We start from the raw sequence: 26,290 nt of genomic DNA, 5'->3' as shown, positions 1-26,290 counted from the left end.
ATTACCCCTTCTTTGCAAGGGAAAAAAATCGGTGAGAAAGGAAGTGATTTCTCAAATTTGGTACAAATTGTTCAAATGAACTGCACAACTGCAAGGAGCACCCCAATTATATCTTAGGCTATGACTTAGCACCCCCAGGAACTGTGCGGCACACACGGGCACATCTCTCCTTGGGGACCCCCGTTCTTTGATGCAGCCAACCAAAGGTGGCCCCTCTCACTTTATTCTTCCTTTATCAAGGACTCCCAGCAGAAATAACTCCCTTGGGACCATGTGCACCCTTCATTCATATGTCAGTATTCCTTGAGGCCTCAACATACCTTGCAGCACACGCAGAAAGCCTTAAGGGGGTTCAGCCCCAGCCAGCCACTGCTACCACAGTCTCGGAAGCGGTCCATGAACTGTGTGTACAAATCTCGCTGGATCTTCGAGAGCCGCACCAGGATTACATTTTCTTCCTTCGCAGGGAGATGAATCTTCAGCACAGTGTGGCCTCTCCTACAAAGGCAGAGATCAGAATTGTCAAGCCTGTGGGGCCAGGATGGGTCAGTGCAGGAAAACAAAAGAACTCTGCATTTCTGCCACACCTCCTCTTGAGGATCTCCACATTCACAGCAGCCTTGCGATAATGAGGATTGGTTTAGCGACCCTCAGGGGAAACTCATTTTAAGGATAAGAACTAGAGCAAAGAGGACTGGGTGGCAGATATTGGAAACTTCAGGTTCCTACCCAGATTCAGGGCTGTTTCTCTAAGCTTTCTGCACACATGCCGTCTTAACAAGGAAAAACAAGGGGATTGCTTTAGACTACCCTATCTACATCTACCGAGATGCTAAAACTGGTGAGGCCATGCCCTGAGAACCAGCACTTCTGTGTTTTCACCAAGTCAGCAGAAGGCTAGCTCTCTTTTGCTTCTCAGAAAGTAAGCAGGTGGCAGGTATCTCTAGAAACTTTAAAGATTAACTTCTGAGGGAAGCACTTCTAGGCCAAACTTTCAGAGGACTGAAACAGCAGCTACTCATCATTTGTGCACTATTCAGTTAAAGCTACTCATTAAAAGGGAAGTTTTACTATCACCCACTAGGAAGGGACCCTCCTGTTTTAACAGTTCCCCTTTGGGACAGCTTTGCATGCCCATTACACCAAGGTCTCTCTGAAGATTCAAAAGACAGGGCCCTAAAGATGGCTCACCTCTGCACAAAGCCCTCCAGGAGGCTGTGCAAGACATGGCTCCGGTACCGCATTAGGCGGACATCCTGAGGCGTGCTGTCAATACACTGTCCATTCAGGATGGGGCGCTCAAACATGTTGCTGAACTCCTGCCGGGTGCCGAGGAAGTCTGGGCGAACAAAGTCCACCATGCACCAGTACTCAATGAGGTTGTTCTGCAGGGGGTACCCGGTCAGCACCACCCGACGGCGAGAGCGAATGTTCTTCAGGGCCTGCGAGGTGCTGGCCTGGCAGTTTTTGATGCGGTGTCCCTCGTCACAAATCACCACATCAGGGCCAGGGCGGCATAAGGCCTTCTCAAACTCTAGGGAGGGAAGAGGATCCGGAGTCAGAGGGTGAGAGGGCCTGCTCTTAGTCAACAATATGAGAAGTAGGGGTGCACCCTGGAGGAGACAGAAGAAATGAAGGAAGCAGGAAAGCAAGAGTCAGCCCCCATTAGTGAAAGGGAGCCAACATCCAGGCTCCTGTGCATTTGGTGTGACATGTTAACCTGGACTATTGACTCTTGCAGTAAATACCTCTTTTCCCTCTTTCCTTTCCTTATTTTTGCTTTTTTTTTCCTTTAGGCTAAAAGTGAAACACCTTTCATTCCTAGGGCTTATGCCAACTGGGTGGCAGAGAGCGTGACTTTACAGAGTACCAGACTAGGATTAAAAATGGGTCTGGGTGAGACTGATGGGAATCATCCAGACACTGCAGTTGGCTCTCACCCTCGTCAGCGTCTTGGCACCATCTGTGGGCTGGCTGGTAGGGAGTTAGCTAAAGGATAGAATCTTCCTGGAGTTACCTGCCAGTCATGGCTAAATGGCAAATTCATCCCAGCACCACCACAGAAGCAAACCTAGAACAATCTACAGATGAAGAGACCTATAAAATGAAACAGTCTCTGAACCTAAAAAAAATTTTCATCCCCAAATGGGCAAAAACCCCTTAGAAGAGAAAACAGAACTACAACTATGAGAAGAATGGCTTTCCCTAAAAAAAACACGGAGGTAAATTCTTTCATAAATTCATATTATTATTACCACACTGTATGCTAGTGATTTAAATACTTTATAAATATTTTCTTAATGCTATCCCAGAACACCTCTAGGGCGCGGTGAGGGGAACAGTCACTCTCCCAACTGCTCTGTGAGAGAAACAGGGCCAAATGGGCAGGGGAGTCTCCCTGAGCCAGCCTGTGCATGGCCCACCCAGAATTCCGCAGAGGCAAGGAAAGCAGCACCTTCTGAGAGCCAGTGGAGGTCATCCCACCGATCTTAGGGACCAAGATTTCTGGTTCGTGACAATACAACTCACATCAATAATCTTCAAATTTGACTTGGTGCTATTACAGACACTATTCCCTTTTTCCTAAAACACCACCCCTAAGAGTATCCCGGGGATAGGCTGCCCACCTCTCCGAAACTCCTGCTGTCGATCTTCCTCATCCAGATCAATGATGACTGGGTGAGAACGTTTCTTGGTTTTCTTCGATCTACCTGTGGCAAAGGATTTCTTCAGGGTGAGGAGTCTGTACATTTCGTACCCCATCAGCAGCACCCCACCCTCTGACACCCAATCAGCCATCACTTTAGCACGAGCTGCCATTGTCCTGCAAGAGTGAACAGAGAAAAAATTACTGCTTCCACTGTTCCCCAGGAAGAATTGCTCACAATCAGGGCCATGTTGATGTATATTCAGTGGCAGCATCACCGTGGCTGGTCAGCTGCCCAAGGACTTTCCCAGCATCCCAGAGACGCTCATGTCACTGAGGATGGACTGGGTCACTGATGACAGTTAAATAAGCAGAAAACCAGAAATGCAATGGCACAAGGCAAGCAAAAGTGACAACTCCTGGGACACCTGGGTGGCTCAGTTGGTTAAGTGTCTGACTCTTGATTTTGGCTCAGGTCATGGTCTCAGGGTTTTGAGATTGAACCCCGTGTTGGGCTCCGTGCTGGGCGTGAAGCCTGCTTAAGATTCTCTCTCTCCCTCTCCCTCCACTCCCACCCACGCCCTCTCTGTCTCTTAAAAAAAAAAAAAAAGGTGACAACTCCCTTGGATATACATGCATGGCTACAATTCTACATTTGAGAGAGAATTTCAAGTTATTCCCATAATAAATACAAGGTAGTAAAAGCAAGGACAATATTCTGCATTTTACCTGCCCGGGCCCTGGTGAGTAAAGAGCCAAGGACAAGCAATAAAGGAGAAAGAGCAGCAGAGCCCAGATGACACTCAGCACAGTTCCTCCACTCCTAAACAACTGAGCCCTAATTCATTAACTGCATGTGGACAAATGGTCCTGAAACCCAAGAAATAAGAGCAGGTGATCAACCACCTAGGAGGCCACTCACAGTCTCCTCATTTTGATGTGTGTGACCAAACATCACAAAAGGCAGCCTCTGCAGAAAACAAAGGCTATCTTCTCAATTATCCATGCCAGCGAGGGGAAAGGATAACATGGATAGCTGGCTTGAAACAAGAAATAGCTTTAGAATTTGGGAAATAAAGTTGAATTTATGAAATGGAAATATAAATAATTTTATTTACATCTAAAACAAAAGTTTGCACTTTTCAAAGCTTGAAAGTTATACCATTAAAGGTCAACTGTAGATCAGTGCTGAAAAGAGACTGTTGATTAGGCTTCTAAGAAAGAGAAATGTAAAAGGTGAAAAGTTAGAAGGTAGACAGTTTCATTTCATCATGTTGAATTTTACTATCCACATGGGAAAATAGGACGATATATGCATTTTTCAGGATATAAAAGCATCTTCAAGCAGAACATAAGAAATTTCCCAGGCTACATAACTGACTTTACTGAAAAGCCAGGTAGAGGAAAAAATGAGTAATAAAGGATAGGGGGCACATCGAGAAACCAAAAAGAATCTGGGAAGACAGGGTTCATATGAAAATAGATTGCCTTGATATCCAGACCCCGGGAAGAAGTCTAAAAGGAAAGAGCAAAGAGGAGAAGGTAGGCCACCTACTTGTGCTCATCATTCAAGATGTGAACTTTAAAGAAGCGAGGCTGGACTTCTTCAGGCTTATTGTCAGCTGGAAGGGCTTCAGGAGCTGGAAGCCACATGTTGAACTCTGCCAGCCAATTCTGAAGAGTATTAACCTGTCAGAAAGCCAAGTCCAGGAAGAGAGTTTTAAGAAACAAGCTCAAAGTTGAGCTCATTGAGCTTTTCAGTACCCAGCAAGGCATTAACCCAGAGCTCCTCAGAGGGCTGACTAAATGATGCCTTCCCCAACTCTTACCGGCACAATGGCAAGGACAGTTTTGGCTGGCGTGTGGCGGAAGAGGACATCGATGAAGGATATCACTTGCAAAGTTTTCCCCAGACCCATGCTGTGGGCCAGGATACAGCCAAAGCCACTACTGGTCTTAAACCTCTCCAGAGATTCAACCAGGTTATCATACAGGAACCGGATCCCACCAATCTGACAAGGGACAAACACGGGCATAGTTAAAGGAGCTGGCAAAGACCAGGGCTTTAGTTTTATTCATCTTGGAATTAGTCAGAATTAAGTAAATGAGCAGATACCACACCAGACAGTTGGTGTGGATGGCTACAGAAGTTTCCCTGAACCCTGACTAGTCTATTGGCTGGTGACAGTCTTCTTAGAGAAAACACAGAAAATCATTCACCTGGTACAATGGCCCATCTAAGGCAAAAATCTGCAGTACCAAATTCTTTTTTTTTTTTTTAGCTTTTATATTTGAGTTTATTCTTCATTTAACTTTTAAAACACTACTGTAGTTGAATATTAAAACAAAAACAGTAGCAAGCAGTGAGCTATGATTATAGTCCTTCACTCATTCACTACCGCATATAAAATGCCAGCAGTGTTACTCACTGACCCCATTAAGAGGTCTGACACTGAACACCACCCCGGGATGATGTTCATCATCCTCATAGGCTTCCCCATTGTAATGGTGCCGTCTTTCCTGATTTAGATCAAAGTCCACCAGTTCTACCTGGTCCATTTCATCAGTCTCTTCCACTTCCTTCCTCTCAGGTAGGAGTTTTTCCAGCAAAGAGAGTTTATCAGGAGAGAGAAAGCCATTCCCAGGAAAGTTTACCTTAAATTCGATGATTAGGTGACCCTTCTCATATGGTCTACGATAAACTGGCATGCCTTAATTTAGCACACACTTGATACCTCCATGCTTGACAATTTGACCTAGGTGAGAGGTGATGACGATGGTTCGGTTGTCAAGAGTAGATATTGGCTTTTGAAGGCCGCACAGTGCTTCAACCAGCTGTATGTCCATACACATGAAAAGATCTTCTCCTCGCCGGGTAAAAACTGCGTGGTCCTTCTGATCTAAAACAATGATAATATCTCCAGGTTCCAGTCCTGGTTCTTGGTCTCCTTTCACCATGGAATGTTATCTTCTGGCCATCCTTCATGCCTCTGTCAATATGAACTTCTAGAATCTTCTTCTCTCGCACTATCTTCCTCCCATTGCAGCTTCTACATCTGTCTTTGGGACTGATCTGTTCCCCATGGCCCTGGCACTCCATGCACACAGACTGAATTTGCTGAACCATTCCAGGTCCTATCTGATGAGTTCTCATTTGCATTCCAGTACCTCGGCAATTGGGACAACATTCAACCGCTCCTTTCTTACCACCTCGGCCTTCACATTTATCGCAAATCACATTCTTTTGCAGAGCTAGTTTTCTTGCTGCACCATTATACAAATCTTCGAAGGTTACTGAGAGCTGATGCACAACATTTTTACCTCTCCTTTCTCGCTGCATCCTTCCTCCTCCTCCAAAAAAACATATCAAAGATGTCCACGGGGGAGCCAAAACCACCACCAGCTCCACCTTCTTTAATTGCCTGTTCTCCTTTGTCATATAATTCCCTTTTCTTTGCATCAGAGAGTACTTTGTAAGCTTGAGAAATCTGTTTAAACTTCTCTCCTTCATTTGGATTCTTATTAGGGTGGTACTTCAAGGCCAGTTTCCTGTAGGCCTTTTGCAATTCCTCTTGGGTGGCATTGGGTTTGACCCCTAAAACATCATAGTAAGTGGTTTCTTTCACCATTTTCTACAGCTGGTGAGAGGGCCGAGGCCGGTGTGGGGGAGCAGGAAGGAGCGCGTTGCTGGGCACAGCTCAGGCAGCCGCCGCTCCTCCGCGTCTCACCGAGCATTCTGGAAAGTTCCTGCAGTACCAAATTCTTGACAGCATCTCTCACTCAGCCCTTGGTTGCTTACCTCAAGATAGCCCATTCCATGAGGAGCAGTTCTTATTAAGAGTTATTATGTTGAGTCAACCTCTGTCTTCATGGAACTTCCACTTGGTTCCACATGGAACACCACTTGGTCTTGGTTCAGGGCTCTGGGTCAACACAAACTACTCTGTTCCCTCCTATCAGGAAGTCCTTCAGACTTCTGACTCTTAAATCTCTTCTGGAACTACTTCCAGAATCAAATCAATTTCCTAATCAAAGCACTGCCCTCCAGACAGCATCCCAATCAGTCTTGCAGATCTCACAGAAGGAAGCTCAAGATCATTAAGCCGAGAGATCCAGTACCTTCTACACAATAGGGCAAACCTAAAGCTTGCCCTTCCCATTCATCAGGAATCCTGAAGCATCAACTCCTAAGAGGAAGGACACAGGCCTTTCCAATAAGCTGCTCTAGGTACCAAACAAGTACTTCACAGGCTGTGATGCTAAAAGCAACCAGCAGGTGATGCTCTCAGCAAGGAAGCTAAAAGGAAACAAAGAAGAGAGTCAAGATTTGCTGTACCTGATGAGGTTTCACTGCCTGTGCCAACTGCGGGGCCAGGAAGACATTCTCCTCCTCTGGAGGGTGGTTCAGGTTGACGAGGACCCGCCCCAGAGCATCGCGCTGGTTTAAGATGTCATTCACATGGGTGCCACCCTTCTCCTCTTCTTCATCCTCCTCACTGACAGACTCACTGCTGTCCACAATGTGCAGAGTGTCCTCCTCTCCAGAGCTCAGTTCAATCACCTCTGAGACAGCCAACAAAACAAAAACCCAGGGAGCGGAGATAATTTACTGCCCATCATTAAAGCATTACAGCATGGAAACAAAGTCAGAACTTGTAAAATTTTGAGTTTTATTATTTCTCTCTTCTAGCTTCAAGTTAAGACAAGGGAAAACCCTACATTTATAAGGAGACTCTGGGACATTTGTCACAGTCAGACCCCAAACCGAATGGGGAAGGACTGATTTCAATTCAGAGGTACAGCCAATTACTCAGGGTAAACATTGAGTCAGGAGGACGTGGAGGCACCTCTGGCTCGACCTTACCATCTCGACTGCTTTTTTCGTCCTCACTGCCACTGCTGCTGTCCAAACAAATGACTTCCTGGGCCAGGACCCGAGGAGGCAGTTGCGGACCATCGCTTGCTCTTAAGACAATTTCCTCTAGGGAAGGAAAGATGGAAGGGAATGTCAAAACCACATTTAGCTCAAACCTACCTCCCCAAATGACTTTTCAGCCTTCTTCCTTTGTTGCTATCAAGGGGACTATCCCCTGAGAAGCAGAGGGGTGTCCCAAATACCTCAGTCCCCTTTCTAACTTCCCTTGTCTTTACTGGTTCTTACCTCCTGGTGTCCACCTGACCACTAGAAAAGATCCTAATCCCTTGGCATGTCAAGATCCAAAGTTATGGTAGAAAAAATTCAAGTAAGATCCGAGGAGTTACATTAAAAAAAAAAAAACACACACACACACACATTATTATTATTATTTTTTAAGTAAAGTCTATGCCCACATTGATCTCACAACCCTGAGATCAAGAGTCTCATGCTCTACCCACTAAGCCAGCTGGGACCCCTGAGGGGTACATTTTTACCCATCTTAAATTTGTAGATATCTCTGATCATTTGCTCCTAAGAAACTGAATGACTCAAAAAGATTCCTGAGAGGCCACAGTCTTATTTCAGATCTGCCCCTCACCACTGTGTGTGTGCCCAAGGCCTCTTCTCCCTACACTTCAGGGCCTTTCCCGCCACCTCCACTGCTTACCGGGAAGGAACTCCAGGGGAACTGTAGGAATGGGGGCGGCGTAATCCTTCCTCTGCTGCTCCAGGCGTTTCCTTCTTTCCAACTCTTCCTGTTGTGCTGCTTTGGTAACCGGCTCCAACTGATCCTCCCGGAGCAGCTTTCTAAACATTACAAGAGTACTTGGGTTGGTTTACTTGAGATGTGGGCAATGTAATAATGTCAAGCTAAAAAGCTCATTGCTGAGCTCAGAGATCTGAGGCAGGAGGAAAGAGAAGCCCCATCAGTCCCACACAGCCATGCAACAGGCAAGGTTAAAAAAAAAAAAAATGGGGGAGACTATAAGGCTCAGGTGATTCTGGGCTAATATTTTTTCATATTATTTAACTTCCTGAGACATGCCCCTAAAGATTCATCTTTGCACATAACAGATCAAGAGTAAAACAGAGTAATTCATGATTCATCAAGTTGAAAAACAGTATTAAAAAATAGAGTTGTTATGTGGGAAAGTATATAGATGATTCTGCATCTTTATTTCCCAAACTTTGAGTAAAATTTTTTTAAAATTTTATTATGTTATGTTAATCACCATACAACTTTATTTTATTTTATTTTATTGTTATGTTAGTCACCATATGATACATCATTAGTTTTTGATGTGGTGATCCACAATTCACTGTTTTCATGTAACACCCAGGGCTCCATGCAGTACGTGCCCTCTTTAATACCCATCACCGGGCTAACCCATCCCTCCAACCCCCTCCCCTCTAGAACCCTCAGTTTGTTTCTCAGAGGTCATAGTCTCTCATGGTTCATCTCTCCCTCCGATTCCCTCCCTTCATTTTTCCCTTCCTTAATGTCCTCCATGCTATTCCTATGTTCCACAAATAAGTGAAACCATGTGATAATTGACTTTCTCTGCTTGACCTATTTCACTTAGCATAATCTCCTCCAGTCCCATCCATTTTGATGTAAAAGTTGGGTATTCTGATGGCTGAGTAATATTCCATTGTATATATGGACCACATCTCCTTTATCCATTCATCTGTTGAAAGGCATCTCAGCTCTTTCCACGGTTTGGCTATTGCGGACATTGCTGCTATGAACATTGGGATGCACGTGGCCCTTCTTTTCACTACATCTGTGTCTTTGGGGTAAATATCCAGGAGTAAAATTTTTAAGCTATCATTATGTTTGAAAAAAAAAAAACACAAAAACAGATGAGGGTAGGAGGAGAAAAAGATCTCACTGATCTCCTTTCTTTCTTTTTTTAAAAAGATTTTATTTATTTGACAGAGAGACACAGCGAGAGAGGGAACACAAGCAGGGGGAGTGGGAGAGGGAGAAGCAGGCTTCCCGCCGAGTAGGGAGCCCAATGTGGGGCTCGATCGCAGGACCCTGGGATCATGACCTGAGCCGAAGGCAGACACTTAATGACTGAGCCACCCAGGCGCCCCACACTGATCTCCTTTCAATAGCAAAAGAAGGGCTGTGACACAAGGAAGGGTTGTGGGGGATTTGGACAGTTAAGGTAGCTCACATCTGCCATTCACTTAGCTCAAGGAAAAAGCCCTGCTTTGGACCAGACAGTCCCCTGCCAACCAAAGTTGAGCTCTAAGAAAATGAGAATTCAACTTCTTTTATCTCCTCCTGTTTTGGAACATAAGGGAAAAATAAAGGAAAAAACAGAGTCCAACCAGAACGACCTAACATCCTTGGGCTGCCCCCAGGGCCTCCAGAGAGTAGGAGACTCCCCAGCACAGCCTGAGCGCCCACCACGTTTGCCCCACAACCTCTGACAGCCTGGGGTGATCCTGAGCTGCATCTCCACTATTAATTGGGGCACACAGCTTACATTTTTCTTCTTTGGAAAGGGGACTCTCCCGCTCAAACCAGTCCTGCTGACAGCCTTCAAGTGAAGGTAATACCTCTACTCCTTCCCTTCTCCTCTCACTCTAAGCACAGCTCACCGTATGTTTCTCCTCATGTGGGAGGGCTTCTGAGCTCTCTTCTTTTTGGGGTCCTCGGAGGCTAGGCTCTTGCCTTGGTGGCGCCTAAGCTGCTCTGAAGGCTCAGACTGAGATGAGGTAGTTGAAGTGCACCGCGGTGGCCGCTGCCCATCTTCCTCCAGCTGGGCACACTCAGTGCCACACATGTCTCCCAGGGATGGGTCTGAAAAGACAAGGGGAGAGAGGTGCCAGGGACTGACCTTTACAGGGAGAAAAGTGGGTTTTATTTTATTTTATTTATTTATTTGACAGATAGAGAGCACAAGTAGGCAGAGCAGCAGGCAGAAGGAGAGGGAGAAGCAGGCTCCCTGCTGAGCAGGGAGCCCAATGCGGGGCTCGATCCCAGGACCCTGGGATCATGACCTGAGCCGAAGGCAGACGCTTAACGACTGAGCCACCCAGGCATCCCGAAAAGTGGGTTTTGATGCCAGGCACACATGGGTTCCAATCTCAATTCAGCAACTTATTAGCTGGTAAGCTAAGGCAAGTGACTTTATAGCTCTCTGAATCTCAGTGGACTGATTTATAAAATGAGAATAGTGATGCCTACATTTCAGAATTGTTATGAGGACTGAATAGTGTGCATGTCTAGAACCAAGCCTGCTTCCGAGTAGGCTCACAACAAATGACAGCCATCACTCTTGCTATAATTTAACACTCTGAGGAGAGTGAGGAAGCTTCATGGCCTCAGAATGTTCTGAAAGGGACAACAGGTTTCCAAATACAGCTCACACTCACTTGTGTCTCATCTGCCAAAAAGGGGAATATCCCTCCTTTCAGTGTTTTAAAGCATTCACTCCTTCGATTCACTGGCCATTCAATGAGGGCCTACAACATGCCAAACACTGTCCAAGATGCTTCAAGGGATGTTTTTAAGACTTCTTCCTTGCAAGGAGCTTGTTTGTTTTCTAGACATAATAAAGCAAGGTGTGCTAAACACCACAGGAAGGGCAGTCTAACTGACCTAAAGAACTTAAAAATATAAGACATCATTTTTCTAGCCAGAGATAATTAGCTAAATCAAGAATAATTGCCTTAGGGTCACAGGAATATGAAAGACAACTACTTTGTGGTGTGATCACACAAGGAATTACATGAGAGGTAAAATATAAGTGAAGCCTTGAAAGGTGAGAATGTCTAAAGGTACTGCCTTGAGGAGGGGAAAAAAGGAGGAAATTCCTGGCGGAGGGAATGTCATTTGTGTCATCAAACGCCAGCAAGGACTGGGGTTGGAAAAGCAGGGTCCGAGTGCACACCCTCTTCCTCAGCCTGCCGAGCAGCATTCTGTTTATGCGATGGGCAGGCTTTGACAGTCACATAGATCATAAGCCTGTCTCCAAATCCACCAGAGCCTCCCAGATACAAGAAGTACACAACCAAAAAGTCTTTCCTAAAGGTAAGAGCAATGTAAAGCTAGAACATAAACGCTATAACTGAGATGGGCTGATCAATGCCACTTCACTCTCAGGCAGGAAGGACTCAGGAAGTCTAGGGTTTTGGTGGGATGATTTTTGTTTGTTTTTAACTAAACTTTAAAGATTTGCTTATTTATTTTAGAAAGAGAGATAGAGAGCACGAGTGGGGGGTGGGCAGAGGGAGAGGGAGAGAGAATCTCAAGCAGATTCCATGCTGAGCACAGAGGCCGATGTGGGGTTCGATCCCATGACCCCAAGATCACAAGCTGAGCCAAAGTCAAGAATGGGACACTCAACCAACCACACCACATAGGCACCCCATGTTTTTAACTAAACTTTAAACTTTATTTGGATTTCACCAGTTTTCCACTAATGTCCTTTTTCTGCTACAGGATTCCATTCAGGATATCATGTTGCATCTAGCTCTCATGTCTCAGTCTCTCTAAACTGTGGCAGTTTCTCAATCTATTCTTGTCTTTCATGACGACAGTTTTTTGAAAAGTACTGGTCAGGTGTTTTGTAGACTGTCCCCTAATTTGAGCATCTGATGTTTTCTCATGATCAGACTGGAGTTATGCTTTGCAGGGAAAGAATACCACAGAAGTAAAGTGTCCTTCCTTCTCATCACATCTTATCAGGATACATGCTATCAATATGACTTACTACTGGTGATATTAACCTTCATCACTTGTTTAAAGTGGTGTCTGCCAGATTTCTCCACTGTAAAATTACTATTTTCCCCCTTTCCATATTTTATAAGCAAATCACTAAGCCCAGCCCATATTCAAGGGGAAGAGAATTAAACACTATTTCCTGAGAGAGGGGCATCAAAGAATTTCTGGACATATGTCAAAATCACATGCAAATATTTGGGGTGGTAGAGAACTGTGAGGCTTTGAGAATGCAAATATCCAGTTTCTTAAAATTTACCCACTCATTTTAACATTCATCAGTGGATCTTACCAGGAGGAATTATTACTATGGTGTTCTAATAGTGGTTTTTCATTTTCCTCTTTATGTCTACATTCATTATTTGGAATTCTTCTGTGAGGAAGATCTGTCCCTTCTCCCTCATTTATATATTCAACATTTGTTTATATCAGTATGGACTCAGGTGCCAGTAGGGTAAGAAACACTGAACACTGTAGCCTTTGGTAAAGGGAGACAGTGCTGCCATAGACTTCAGTGAGTGAACCAGTAAGCTGATGTCCCCAAACCAAAAGAAAGACGTATCATGGGTCATCATCATATGCACTTAATCACCAAAAAATAACAAATGGACTATATCATAAGCCAGTGGCCAAGTCACAGAATCATGAGTGTTCCAGATACTCTATCACTGCTTATCTTCTGTGGTTTGGTGTAGCCCCTATTATCACTGTGGGTTCCTTATGGTCTCTTTCAGATGGATGTCAGGTTCTAGAACAGCATGGAGTTGGGAACTAATGTTTCCTGAGAGATAGCCAAGCATAGGGGTTTACTATGGACACTGAAACCAGACTTCTGGGGTGTGACACCAGCTGTCCCTTATTTGTTCAATTATATAAAGGGAATAACAACTGTCATGCTATTCCTTAGCCTGACAGTTGAGGAGATGGTTATGTGAGACAGCCTAGACGAAGTGCTGGAACAATGCACATGGTAAACACCATATAAAACAGCTGCTGCTTTTCCTAGGACTACTATCATTCCAGCTATAAGGAATGAGTTTGGTTTCTTATCTCCTCTCTTTCTTATGATAACTGCAAGGTGAATTTTGCTCCCCTCATTCTAAATTTGAGAAACCAAAGCCCTAAAAAGTTAAAAAAAAAAAAAAAGGAAAGAAAGAAAGAAATAGCTTGCCTATGGGTATATAGGAACCAAGTAGGAAAACAGGAGCAGACCGATAAGAGAACAAGCCTCATGGTCAGGCAGTGCTAGTGTTGAATCCTGGTGCTGTCACTTACTTACTAGCTCTATGTTCATGAGTTCAACTTTTCCAAGCCTTAGTTCCCCACATTTGTAAAATGGGGGTGTCAACAGCTCTCTTAGGGAAAATATCCTTCTTTAAACCCAGGTCTGCCATACTCCATGAAACTTCATACTCCCAACCACACTGAACAGTCTAGGAGCAGACAAAGCTACAGGGCTTGCTCAGCCATGCTGAGTAGCAGTATTTATTCATGTGGAAAATTCAAACTTTATATATTCTATATAAATTATATATTCTAATCAAAAATCAGAAATAAGAAAGCAAAAGGAGAAGCAGAAATGACACAAACTGCATTGTTCTTACAAAATGAGCATTTCTTACAAATACACAGGTACATGTGTATACACACACACACACACACACACACACACACACACACACACACACACACACCAGCCACATGAAACTGCAGACCACATCCTCGTTCTAAACCTCTCCACATGAGACTACCACAAACTAGCCACTGTTGCCTCTCCTGCCCCTTGCCTTTTAGTCTAGCCTAACACACATGGGAGCATTTGAGTACCAGGCCCTGTACCAAGGCACAGTGGAATGGTCCACATGGGGAAACCCGTGAGGCGAGCACCTAACAACAACAACACTTGGGGAAAGGACACCCAATCCAGCCTTGCCTAGGGCTGGGCATGGGGGTAGTAGTCCTCGGAAAAGCAGCGGCTGTTTTATATGGTGTTTACTATGTGCTGAGCATTGTTCCAGCACTTTGTCTAGTCCTCCCATGTCCTCCTTGGGAGAGGTGAAACCTGGGTTTAATCTAATATAATAAGTAGGCACCAACTAGTAAAAGGAAAGAAAGAACATTCTAGGCAGATACAGGAACATAAGCAAAAGGAACAGATACTTTAAACAAGGTGGAATAGTTGAGAAAATACATGCAGTTCAATACTGGCTAAAATTAATTAAGCAAAACAGCAGCAGGAAGGGCCTTCCAACCCAACAACCACTTCCCTATCTTTCCCCAGGAGCCCCTCATCTAAGACAGACTAAGGTATATACCCAAGATCCTTCCTACATCCTGGCACAGACATCAACCCCTGTCCAGGGGAGGACTAGTTCCAAGGCCCTTTCTTCCTAGCCTTCTACATTCCACTGACAACTGTTTGGGTGGGGAGAGGAAGCTAATGTGGCCAATGTAAAATCTGGGGCTGGAAGGGGGTAGTGGGCATGGACATGTGTGCACAAATGCACACACACTCACATGTAAGTACCCCGGGTGATTCACTCTCCTGCAGCAGCGGTGGAAGCAGCTTCCTTGGCTCTCATACTGAGAGAACACTGAAGGGTTTTAGGTAGATACCTTGCTTTTTGAAGAGCAAAGGGGAAATGGCTAAGGGAGGTATCAGACAAGAAATGTTCGTGAGGGGACAATGCAATTCCATTAACAGGAGCGAGAGGTTAAAACATCACAGTCCCTTCTCTGTTACCACAGGATCCACAGCAGGCCTTTTACAAAAGGCCTCCCAAAGACAGCAGAGTCCACGGTGACAAGAAGCACTGGGAACACAACACGAGCCTTGGCTTGTGGACATCTTCCACCCACTGAGAAAGTAAGGTGCTCCTGCTCTGTGTGTCCAGCCAGATATGAGAACTGAAAGAGAAGTTCCAAAGGAGCTGCAAATCTGACTGGCTACCCTCCCCTCAAACAGTCCTCTCCTATTTCTACCTGAAGCACTACCCGAGGAAAGAAAGGTCAGCAATTCTGTTTTCCTTAAGAAGAACTACCATTGCTTCGGGCCCCCACCCGTCCAAAGAGCTGACACTTCCATGGCATTGTCACATAGTATTACTGTCACTTCTCTCCTAACTTATAGCCCTCAATTCTTCCCTTGTAAAGCGGGGGGCTATCATATTCTTCATCCCAAAGGAATAGATTGCTGGACAGCAGAGTCCCTAAGAGGGGATATCTCTTGCTAAATGGCTACTTGACCAATACTGCAGCTTGCCCTACACAATTACACTTGAGGCTGGGTTGGCACACCTCAACTTGGTGTTTTGCTAGGTCCTCTGACCTGGTTCCGATAATGAAATTTGATGTTCTCCTGGCCTTAAGGCCTTTTGTTTCTATTTCACAAGCAAATTTATTGAGTAACCACTTGGAGGAACAGTTGGAAGCAAGGTTAGAAAGCAGGCAGATAGGACAGAGTCAGAGTATAGAGGGCAGGCCTTGAATGTCAGGTCAAGGGGTCTGCTTTTCATCTACTGGGCAGTGGGAATTTGTTGCCAACTGTTGTATTTCCTTTTTCTGGTTTCTGCCTTGCAGAGTGGGCTGTTTCTGGGAGAAGGAAGAACAAAATCTGATAACCTTTCAATATCACAGACAAATTCACAATCAAACATTCCAGCTTGTAAGGTCTAGCTTTGAATTCCTGTCTGACTCAGGGTTGAATGTGGCCAAGTACAGTAGCAATTTTAAAATGATCAAAGTATATACAATTCTCATGTATACTTAGTTCAGACACAGGTTTCCCCTTTACACAGAGGATACAGGTCTAAACCAACTCCTTACCAACCAGTATTCTTTGAATGAATCTTCAGCTTCTGGATTCAACAACACTGTTTGCTTGTTAAAGAGCTTTAGTTTACAGATGTACTAATATTTAAAGTTTGTTGTCATGTAAGTCAATGGTTTACAAGTGCTTCATTGCTGCTTCATGATGCTTATTATGAAGTTTCTGGTTTTTACATAACACTATAATATATACCACATCTTAAACTATTCTTAATAATAAACTATTATTTCAAAATTTCTATAATTAATTTTTCCCCAAGTCAAAATGCAACTTTCCACTGCATGTTCTTTTGTATCCTCTGAATAATGAACCATGTGAATTTACAACCTAATCAAAATCATTAATTTAACTTTCAAAAATAGCCCTCCCTAAACTTCTGGAAAATAATCCACTAAAAGCCACTAAGGAAAAAGAGAAAAGGGTCAACAAGGAGGTAAAGAGACATGTGGTTTAAAAAGTCAATGATTATTACCACCCAAATTCAGGATCATAGAATCAGATCTGGTCGCAAATACCCCTGAACTTTCTCCTTCACGTGAGCCAGCTGTGAGCAGCAATCACTAGAGTTAATATAAACACCAACGAACACTTACATAAGCTTCTCAGGAATGAGTTATGAACACCACCATGACAAATATGACTAGCTAAACGAGGAACATTGAAAGAAAAATCTCTTATGTTTCATTTGTTGGGAGTATAAGGTACAAACACACTTCCAGGACCCTCTCTCTTCTTCCTTCCCAATCCCATCTGTATAAACAAAGCTCAGTGAATTCCAAGTCTTACCATATGCCTTACGGTGATGTGATGCAATGGGATGTATACACCACAACTATTATGTATGTGTGCCAAAACATTACTTGAATCTCAACACACCTTGAGATCTCACTACCAGTTTGCAAAAATACAGGGAAAAAGGACCATGCAGACAGAGTGGAGTGGCCACTGGAGCTGTATGCACTCTGTTCTAAGGAGCAACCAGCAGTGTGATGAAGCAGGCCAGGGACCACTTACACCTGAGATAGACTACAGGACAGCACGTACCAGAGGTAGAAGTCCAAGTCAAACACAGAAGGACAGCCTCACTGAACAACCAAGAGTGTCATCTGTGCCCGAAGTGATTTCAGCAGCAGCCGGTACCTGTGGTGGATTTCCAGGTGAACTAAGGCATTCTTAGCTGAGACACCAAGACATGGTTAAAGCAGTATTAGAACATCCAGGTAGCTGCTTTCCAAGTAAAAAACCAGCTGACAATGTATTGATGTATTTGAATCAGCTGACAATGTAATAAAGATAATATCCATGATTCTCAGAAAACAAAAGAATTATGTTAAATTTGTTAAGCAAGACCACAAGGATGCATTCAGCAAAATCTAGAAATGTATGAAACTACAGTAACAAGTGAATCCTTTTCTTCTGCAAATAAGTTGCAAGGAAAAAAAGAAAATGAAAAAGAGGTAAGGGAAGCTCAGATTAAGCAGATTTAAAAGACAAATGAACTAAATGTGGAATTTGTAGGGATTTTAATGAAATAACAGTAAAAATAATCTTTAAAAGATAATCAGGGATTATCCAGATAGTTCATGATATAAGGAATTATTGATTTAAAATATTTAAGTGTGATAATGGTATTGTGTTTATTTTTGTTTTTGTTTCTAGGACTTTAATGTTAGAAGATAGAGTAAATACACTCTGAAGTTTACAGATAAAATGTTACAACATTAAGGATCTACTTCCAAATAATCCAAGGTTGGAGAGAACAAATGAAACAAGACTAGCCTTGTATTCACAACTATTGAAGAGAATACTGGAAATACAGGGTTTATTTTACTATTGTCTCTTTTTCTATTTCATTTGAGATTTTCCAGAATAAAACTCCACAACTATTTTAATTTTAGAAGTCTTAACAGAAGATAAAATATAATAAGCACTAATCTCTATTTAGATCTCAACTTTTCCACATTTGTTAATATACATTTGCATAGTTTATACTGGTAACCAATGAGTACACATCATTTTGTGTTCTGTTTTGGTCACATGTTACATACATATAAATATTTCTTTGACATAGTCCACATACTCATCATTTTAATGGCAGGCTATCAGTAAATCACAGAATGCTTTGTCATTCAGGCTCACTCTTAGTTTTTATTTGTATCTTTAGTGGCATAAATATCTTTGCACAAATTACTTTTCCTTTTGATTTACTTATTTGTGGTACAATCCACTATAGTTGGGGAAATGAGCAAAGAGTTTAAATGTTCAGATATTGGCAAACTTTTTCTATAAAAAGCCTGATAGTAAACACTTCAGGTTTTGTGGGTCATGGGTCTCTGTTGTAACTACTCAACTTTACCAGAGTAGCTCAAAAGCAGCCATACATAAACATGTAAGTGAACAAGGACAGCTGTGTTCCAGCACAATTCTGTTTACAAAAACAGGCCAAAACAATTTTGAAAAAGAACAAAGGAGGACACACACTTCCTGATTTCCAAACTTACTATGAAGCTACAATGATCAAAACAATGTGGAACTAGCATAAAGACAGCAATATACACCAATAAAATAAGGCAGAGAGCACAGAAATAAACCCTCACATATATGGTCAAAGGATTTTCAACAAGAGTGCCAATACCATTCACAAGAAAAGGACAGTCTCTTCAGCAAGCAGTGCTGGGAAAACCACATATCCATATGCAGAAGAATGAAACTGGACCCTTACCTTACACCATATACAAAAATTAACTCAAAATGGATCAAAGACCTAAATGTAAAACCTAAAATTATATAAAACTTAGAAGAAAACATAACGGTAAAACCTGATGACACTGGATTTGGCAATGAGCTCTTGGATAGGAAACCAAAGGCATAGGCAACAAAAGAAAGAAAAAAAAGACAAATTGGACTTCATGAAAACTTAAAATTGTGGGCAGGAAAAGACACTATCAACAGAGTGAAAAGACAACCCATGGAATGGGAGTAAATATTTGCAAGCCATGTATCTGATGAGGGATTAATATCCAAAATATATAAAGAACTCCTAAGACTCAGTGACAAAAACCAAACTGATTCAAAAATGGCAAAGGACATAAGCAGACATTTCTCCAAAGAAGATCTATAAATGACCAATAAGCAACTGAAAAGATGCATAAAATCACTCATCATTAGGGAAACGTAAATTGACACTACAATAACATATCACATCGCAGCCATTTAGGATGGCTACTACCAAAAAAACCAAAGAACCAGCATTAGCAAGAATGTGAAGAAATTGGAACCCTTGTGTGCTGTTGGCAAGAATGTACAATGACAAAGCTGCTATGGAAAACAGTATGGCAACCCCTCACAAAGTTAAAACACTGGATTGCCATATGATCCAGCCATTCCACTTCTGGATGTATACTCGAACTGACAGTAGGGTCTTGACATGACATACAGCTGTTTTCATAGCATCATTATTTATAATAGCTAAGATGTGGAAACAACCTAAGTATCCACTGATGGATGAAGGGATAAGCAAAATGTGATATATGCACACAATGGAATAGTACACAGCCTTTAAAAAGGAAGGAAATTCTAACACACACTACAGCATGAGTGAATCTTAAGGACATTATGTTAAGTGAAGTAATTCAGTCACAAAAGGACAAATACTATACGATTCCATCTATATGAGGTACTTAAGGTAGTTAAAATCATAAAGACAAAAAGTAGAATGGTGGTTCCCAAGGGGTAGGAAGAAAAAGTAATGGAGTGATGGTTTAATGGTTATAGCGTTTCAATATGGGATGATGAAAAAGTTTTGGTGATGGTTAGTGGTGATGGTTGCAGAACAATGTAAATTTACTTAATGCCACTAAATTCTACACTTTAAGATGGCTAAAATAGGATGCCTGGTGGCTTAGTTGGTTGTTCATCTGACTCTTGATCTCAGCTCCGGTCTCAATCTCAGGGTCATGAGTTCAAGCCCTGCATTGGGCTCCACATTGGGCATGGAGCCTACTTAAAAAATAAAAAATGAAAATGGCTAAAATGGTAAATTGTATGTTACATATATTTTAACACACACAGTTGACTTAGTCATTATGCTAAGTTAAAGAAGTCTAACACAAAAGGCCTCATATTGTATAATTCCATTTACAGAAATGTCCAGAACAAGTAAATCTCTACAGACAGAAGTATGATAGTGGTTGCCAGGGACTGAGAGAGAGGATAATGGGAGTGACTGCTTATGGATAAGGGGGTTTTCTTTTTGGGGTGATGAACATGTTCTGAAATTAGACAGTGGTGATGGTTCAAAAACCTTGATATACTAAAAATCATTGAATTGTACACTTCAAAATGGTGACTTATACCTCAATAAGAATATATACATATTTTTAAATGTTAGCTTGCTGCTTCTGCTTGCAGCTAAGGTGGAATAGCCTGAGGCAAACCAATGCTTGCCCTAAGAATAGCTAGAAATATGTTATCAAATTTAAAAACAACAAGAGCAACAACAACAAAGCCTTTTGAAGGCACTGAAGAGATGCTGAGAGGACCAGAAGTAGAAGGGACGAGATTCCAGAGGAAGGGAAATTAAGAAGAGATGAGCCAGCATTCTACTGCCATTTATTCTCCTCTTTCGCCAAGTCTGGTTGCTGGGGCAAGCTGAGAGTCACCCAAACAGAGGGCTGTTAATAAGTAAACAAACCAGAAGAACTTTTGACAATTTCACTGGACTAAAAAGACAAAACTTGAAGACATGAGGGACCACGATCCTGGTGAAAAGGCGAAACACAGAACTGAGGCAAAAACCCAGTTCATTTCCATTCAAGCCATTTACTTCACTCTAAAGCTGAGTGAGATGGAGGTTAAGAAGCTAAGCAGAATACCACTGAAAAGCAGAGCAGATGTTTCTGCAATCTTGAGGTGCAGAGAAGATAAGGATTAGAATTAGGAACTATCAGAGCAGATGGTCCCAGTGAACATCTTGGCTCTCAGTTGGAACTTATGGGATGACCACACTCTAGAAACAGGGGTGTGCCAGAAGTAAACAAATGCTTCTAAACTATGATCAGCATTTATTGCACTTTGTCTTGCTGGATTAAGGTGACCAGCCCCACTATATGTGCCTAGAAGAGGAAAAGGACACTCTCTAAAGATATCATCCATAGTCTCTAAAACTTTCTATATACACTGCCCAGCATTCAATGAAAAATTACCAGCTATGCCAGAAGACAAGATCAAATGATCAAAAACTAAGAAGGACAAACAGACAATAGAACCAAAATCACTGGTGATCTAAATACTAAAAAATAAAAAATAAAACGGATAAAATGTGTAAAAAAAACAAAGAAATGGAGAAAATAAATGAAAAGATGGATAATGTCACCAGATAATCAGAATATATAAAAGAAGAGAATCAATTCTCACTGGTATGTGGAATTTAAGAAACAAAACAGAGGATCATAGGGGAAAATAGGAAAAAATAGAACAAGATGAAACCAGAGAGGGAGACAAACCATAAGAGACTCTTAATCATAGGAAACAAACTGAGGACTCCTGGAGGGGAGGTGGGGAGGGGGAATGGGTAACTGGGTGAAGACATTAAGAAGGGCACGTGATGTACTGAGCACTGGGTATTATATAAGACTGATGAATCATTGACCTCTACCTCGGAAACCAATAATACATTATATGTTAATTGAATTTAAATTTTAAAAATAAATTAAAAAAAAGAATCAAAGAGATATTCTAGAAACAACATATATAGTAATGAATCAAGAAGCTCCATAGATGACAGGTAGGATAAACAGAAAAAAAAAAAAATACAACAAAAAACCATTCCTAGGCAGATTATATAGCAAAAGTGCTGAAAACTAATGACAAAGAAAAAAATTGCACAAGCAGTCATGAGTGGGGGAGAACAAAATACCTTCAAAGGAGCAACAACAGAATAACAATGAATTCTTGAGACATGAAAGGCACTAGAAGACAGTGGAAAATTTCTACGTTTTTAAAGAAAATAACTGGCAACCTAGAATTTTGTACCAGCTAATACATGACTCAAAAATGAGGGCAAAATAAAGCAACTTTCAGACAAACAAAAACACAGATTAAATTTGTTGCCCAGAAACATACCCAAAAATAAATACCAAAGGAAATCCTTTAGACAGAAAGAAAATGATCTCAGTCAAAAAACAGAAATGAAGGAAGGAATGAAAAATAACAAAAAGGGAAGTGCTCCTAACCATTTCCAATTGGCACTGCTTGATTTGATGTTTGCTCAAATAAACTCTTAAAAATTGAAAAGAATAACAAAAAGGGTCTATGTGTGGAAAATATAAATACTGACCAGAGAAAAACAATATTTTGTGGCATTTAAAATATACAGAATTAAAATAAGGATATATAACATAAAATGCAGGAAAGAGGTAAACAGATTTAAAATGTTCTAAGGTGGGGCACCAGCATGGCACAGTTGGTTAAGCGTCTGACTCTTGGTTTTGGCTTAGGTTGTGATCTCAGGGTGGTGAGATAGAGCCCCATATCAAGCTCCACACTCAGCAGTCTGCTTGAGATTTCCTCTCCCTCTCCCTCTGTCCTTCCTGCTTGTGCTAGCTCTCTCTCTAATAAATAAATAAATAAATAAATAAATCTATCTTAAAAATTAAAAATAAAAAAAAGTTCTAAGATTCTAATATAGTTGGGGAAGTAATAAAAGCAATGATTTATATTAGACAAGGATAGATACTGTAATCTAGGATAACCACTACAAGCACAGTAAAAGACTGTATAACTAACAAGCCTGTAGGGAGAAAACTGAATCTAAAACAACAACAAAAAGCCACACACAAAAAAAACAACTTGATTAATCCAAAGGAAGAAAAAGAACAAGACAGAAGATGAGATAGAAAATAAATACCAACATGATAAATTTTAACACAACTATATCAATAATTACATTAAATATAAATGAACTAAAGTCCAATTAAAAGACTAAGACTGGATTAAAAAAACAAAACCCAACTAACTGGTGCTAGCATGAAAAACAACTTAAATAAGAGGAAAAAAGTTGAAAGAGAATAGAAAAAAAAGTTGAAAAAAAGACACTAAGAAATGCTAACCAAAAGCTGACATATCTATACTCATATCACGTGAAAGAGACATTAGGGTAAGAAGCACACTAGAAATAAAAAGGGACATTTCATAATGACAAAAAGTCAGTGTACAAAGAAGATATAGCAGTATCAAATCTGTATGCACACAATATCTTAGCCTCAAAATACATCAAAACTGACAAAACTGAAAGAAGGAATACAGAAATCTACAAATCTACAAAAGACCAACATGCCTTTTTCAAGAATAAGAGCCAACAGACAAAAGTACCAGTAAGGCCATACAAGAACTGAATGAAACAATTAACAAACATATTTAGAACACTTCACTTGATAATGACAAAACACACATTCTTTTCAACAGCTTATGCACCATTTATCAAAACTACCCATTTACTGCACCATAAAGCAAACCTCAACAAATTTCAAACATGTGAAATCATTCAGAGTATGTATCTGGCCACAATGAGAGCAAAATAGAGATACTAGAAGTCTAGCAGTGCTAGGAAAAGAGCAGTGCCAGGGGAACTGGGGAGTTCTAGACTTGCCAGAATTGAAAGATCTCATTAAGATCTTATATAACACCCCTACCATCCAGCTGAGACAAAAGAAAGGCTGTCCCTCAGAGTAAGAACCACACTCTAGAGTAAGACCTATACTATATCCTCCCTAACAAAGCCTAAAACCAAGCCCTGACATGGTCTGCAAGAAGAGAGAATTTAGAGATTGAATCCTACCAAATGGCAAACAACCAAGGCTTCACAAGTTCAAGGGAATCAATCAGTAACTGAACTGCCTGCTAAAACTAAAAGGTACACTCTTTAAGGAAGATAACAGAATGCAGAGCCTATATATTATGTGCAAAGACCATTTTATTTAATCAAAAATCACCAGATGTGCAAAGAAACAGGAAAAATATCTACAGTCAAAAATACAATCAAGAGACATCTAGGGGTGCCTGGTTGGCTCAGTCAGTAGAGCTTGCAACTCTTGATTTCAGGGTAGTGAGTTCGAGCCAACATTGGGTATAGACCTTACTTTAGGAAGGGAGGGAGGGACGGAGGGAGGGAAACCTTGATGGCCTAGATGTTAGGACTGTCAGCCAAGCAGTAGCTATGAGAAATAATAGATGTTACGGTCTTAAATCACTTAAGTTTGGGGGAAACTTATGACATAGTATTAGTAACTGAAACAGAAACTTGGTACTTGGGGTATATAAAAATTAAAAATTCAATAAAAAATTAAACTATGGGCTCGTGTTTGGGGTCAAGTAAGTGGAAGTTAGTGAAGAGACTGGTCATAAAAGCCCAAAGGGCTTCAAGGAGATTATAGAGGAAGGTTTAAAGGAAAATGTTATAGGAAGCTAAAGGAAAAGAAACACTGTTTCAGAAAGTTTAGCAACTCTGTCAGCAGCAGTAACATGCAAAATTAATGGGGCACCTGTCTGAGTCCGTTAAGTGTCTGACTTCAGCTCAGGTCATGATCTCAGGGTCCTGGGATTGGCCTGCGCTGGGATCCATGCTCAGCAGGGAGTCTGCTTGTCCCTCTCTCTCTGCACCTCCCCCTGCTCATGCACACTGTCTCACTCGTGCACATACTCTTTCTCTCTCTAATAAATAAAATCCTAAAAAAAAAAAGGAAAATTGAGATCAAATCCAGGGTAGACCTGTAAGATCCTTTGTTATGATCTCAGAAATATTTAAAGTAGTGCCTCATAGGCCTTTTCAGACAAAAGGCCTCCTAAAGATTCTGCAGGCATGCCTAGCAGATCTTCTCTGTTAAAAAACAAAACTTAGAAAAATCTTAGAGTATTATCCTATAGCAGCCTCCCTAGAAGGCCAACCAGAAAAGAAATTATCTTGAAGAGATTTGTGGGTATAGCTTTTACCTAGTGAAGTAGATTTTATATTGATACACAAGTTTATAAAGCAAATGTATGAGCCTGAACTGGAAGGGATATAAACATTACAAAATGAAGAAGGCTTTGGACCCTCAAACTTCTAGAGGCAGTCAGCAAGCTGGGATTCAACTGTAATCCAGGTTACTTTTTGTGAAATGGAAGGATTATTCAGAAGGCAGAACTAAGATCCTAGAGGATAACACCAAAAGCACTGGAGAAATATTGAGTTCCCAATGAGTAATACTGAGTTCTAATCAAGGAACTAGCAAAATGTGCTCAGCTAGGGATTTTATTTTATTTTTTTTAAGATTATTTATTTATTTATTTATTTATTTATTTGACAGAGAGAGAGAGAGCGCGAGCGAGAGCAGGAACACAAGCGGGGGGAGTGGGAGAGGGAGAAGCAGGCTTCCTGCCGAGCAGGGAGTCCGGTGTGGGGCTCGATCCCAGGACCCTGGGATCACGACCTGAGCCGAAGGCAGATGCTTAATGACTGAGCCACCCAGGTGCCCGACAGCTAGGAACTTTAGAACGGCTATAGATCAATGACTGCTGTGTGCCTCATTCCCTTCTCTCTCCCCCACTTCATCTGCCCTATCTTTTGAATGAGATATCTATCTTGTCCTGGTCTCTTTAGTTCATAAAAGTCTTCAAATAAGAAAAACTACTTAAGGGGTGAACTCAAGAAACTACAACTGAAAGCCACACTCACACATGGATCTGAGTTAGAGGACAAGATCTTGGACTATAAGCTGATGCTGTACTGGGATGAAACTTTGGGGGTCTTGAGGAAAGGGGCAGTGTATTTTTCATGTGGGATGATGTGAATTACTGTGGCCAGAGAGTAGAATGTGGCAGACAGTTTTTTCCAAAGATGAATGCAACAGTATCTTTTATCCCAATGCTTTCCTACAGTCTGAACTTGATTCATCTCCTATTGGGAAGTAAATTCTAATCCTTTTCTTTTGAATCTGGGTAGGCTTATGAGTTGGTTATAACCAAAAGAATAACACAGAAGTGACACTGTAACTTCCAAGGCTAGCATAAAAGGCAATGTAGCTTCCACCTTGTTTGCTATTTAACCATGGCCACTATCTGACTGCAACTGAGATTGATGAGTCTAAAATTTTTAGGAAAATGCAAAGGTCCTAGAGTAAT

At 41.6% G+C, this 26,290-nt stretch overlaps 1 protein-coding gene and 2 pseudogenes across 7 annotated transcripts in view; 1 reads left to right on the top strand and 2 right to left on the bottom strand.

Annotated features, from left to right (window-relative positions):
- RAD54L2 (RAD54 like 2) overlaps positions 1 to 26,290 on the bottom strand; it is a 114,252-nt gene that overhangs the window by 21,371 nt on the left and 66,591 nt on the right. For 6 of the 7 annotated variants that reach the window (XM_027584092.1, XM_027584090.1, XM_027584088.2 and 3 more), the window contains 9 exons: positions 10,179 to 10,380; positions 8,233 to 8,372; positions 7,512 to 7,628; positions 6,984 to 7,210; positions 4,477 to 4,659; positions 4,203 to 4,336; positions 2,628 to 2,824; positions 1,192 to 1,534; positions 321 to 498 (listed from right to left, as the gene is read on the bottom strand). In XM_027584092.1, the coding sequence (XP_027439893.1) occupies positions 321 to 498; positions 1,192 to 1,534; positions 2,628 to 2,824; positions 4,203 to 4,336; positions 4,477 to 4,659; positions 6,984 to 7,210; positions 7,512 to 7,628; positions 8,233 to 8,372; positions 10,179 to 10,380 (1,721 nt within the window). Of the gene's footprint in view, positions 1 to 320; positions 499 to 1,191; positions 1,614 to 2,627; positions 2,825 to 4,202; positions 4,337 to 4,476; positions 4,660 to 6,983; positions 7,211 to 7,511; positions 7,629 to 8,232; positions 8,373 to 10,178; positions 10,381 to 26,290 lie in introns of those variants that run through there. The other variant, XM_027584095.2, reaches the window with a different exon arrangement.
- On the bottom strand, positions 5,085 to 6,276 carry LOC113916903 (annotated as a pseudogene).
- Positions 17,122 to 17,332, top strand: LOC113916904 (annotated as a pseudogene).

The sequence above is a fragment of the Zalophus californianus genome, chromosome 1 (assembly GCF_009762305.2).
Source record: "Zalophus californianus isolate mZalCal1 chromosome 1, mZalCal1.pri.v2, whole genome shotgun sequence".
NCBI classification, from domain to species: Eukaryota; Metazoa; Chordata; class Mammalia; order Carnivora; family Otariidae; genus Zalophus; species Zalophus californianus.
This window is presented reverse-complemented; position numbering and strand designations above follow the sequence as displayed.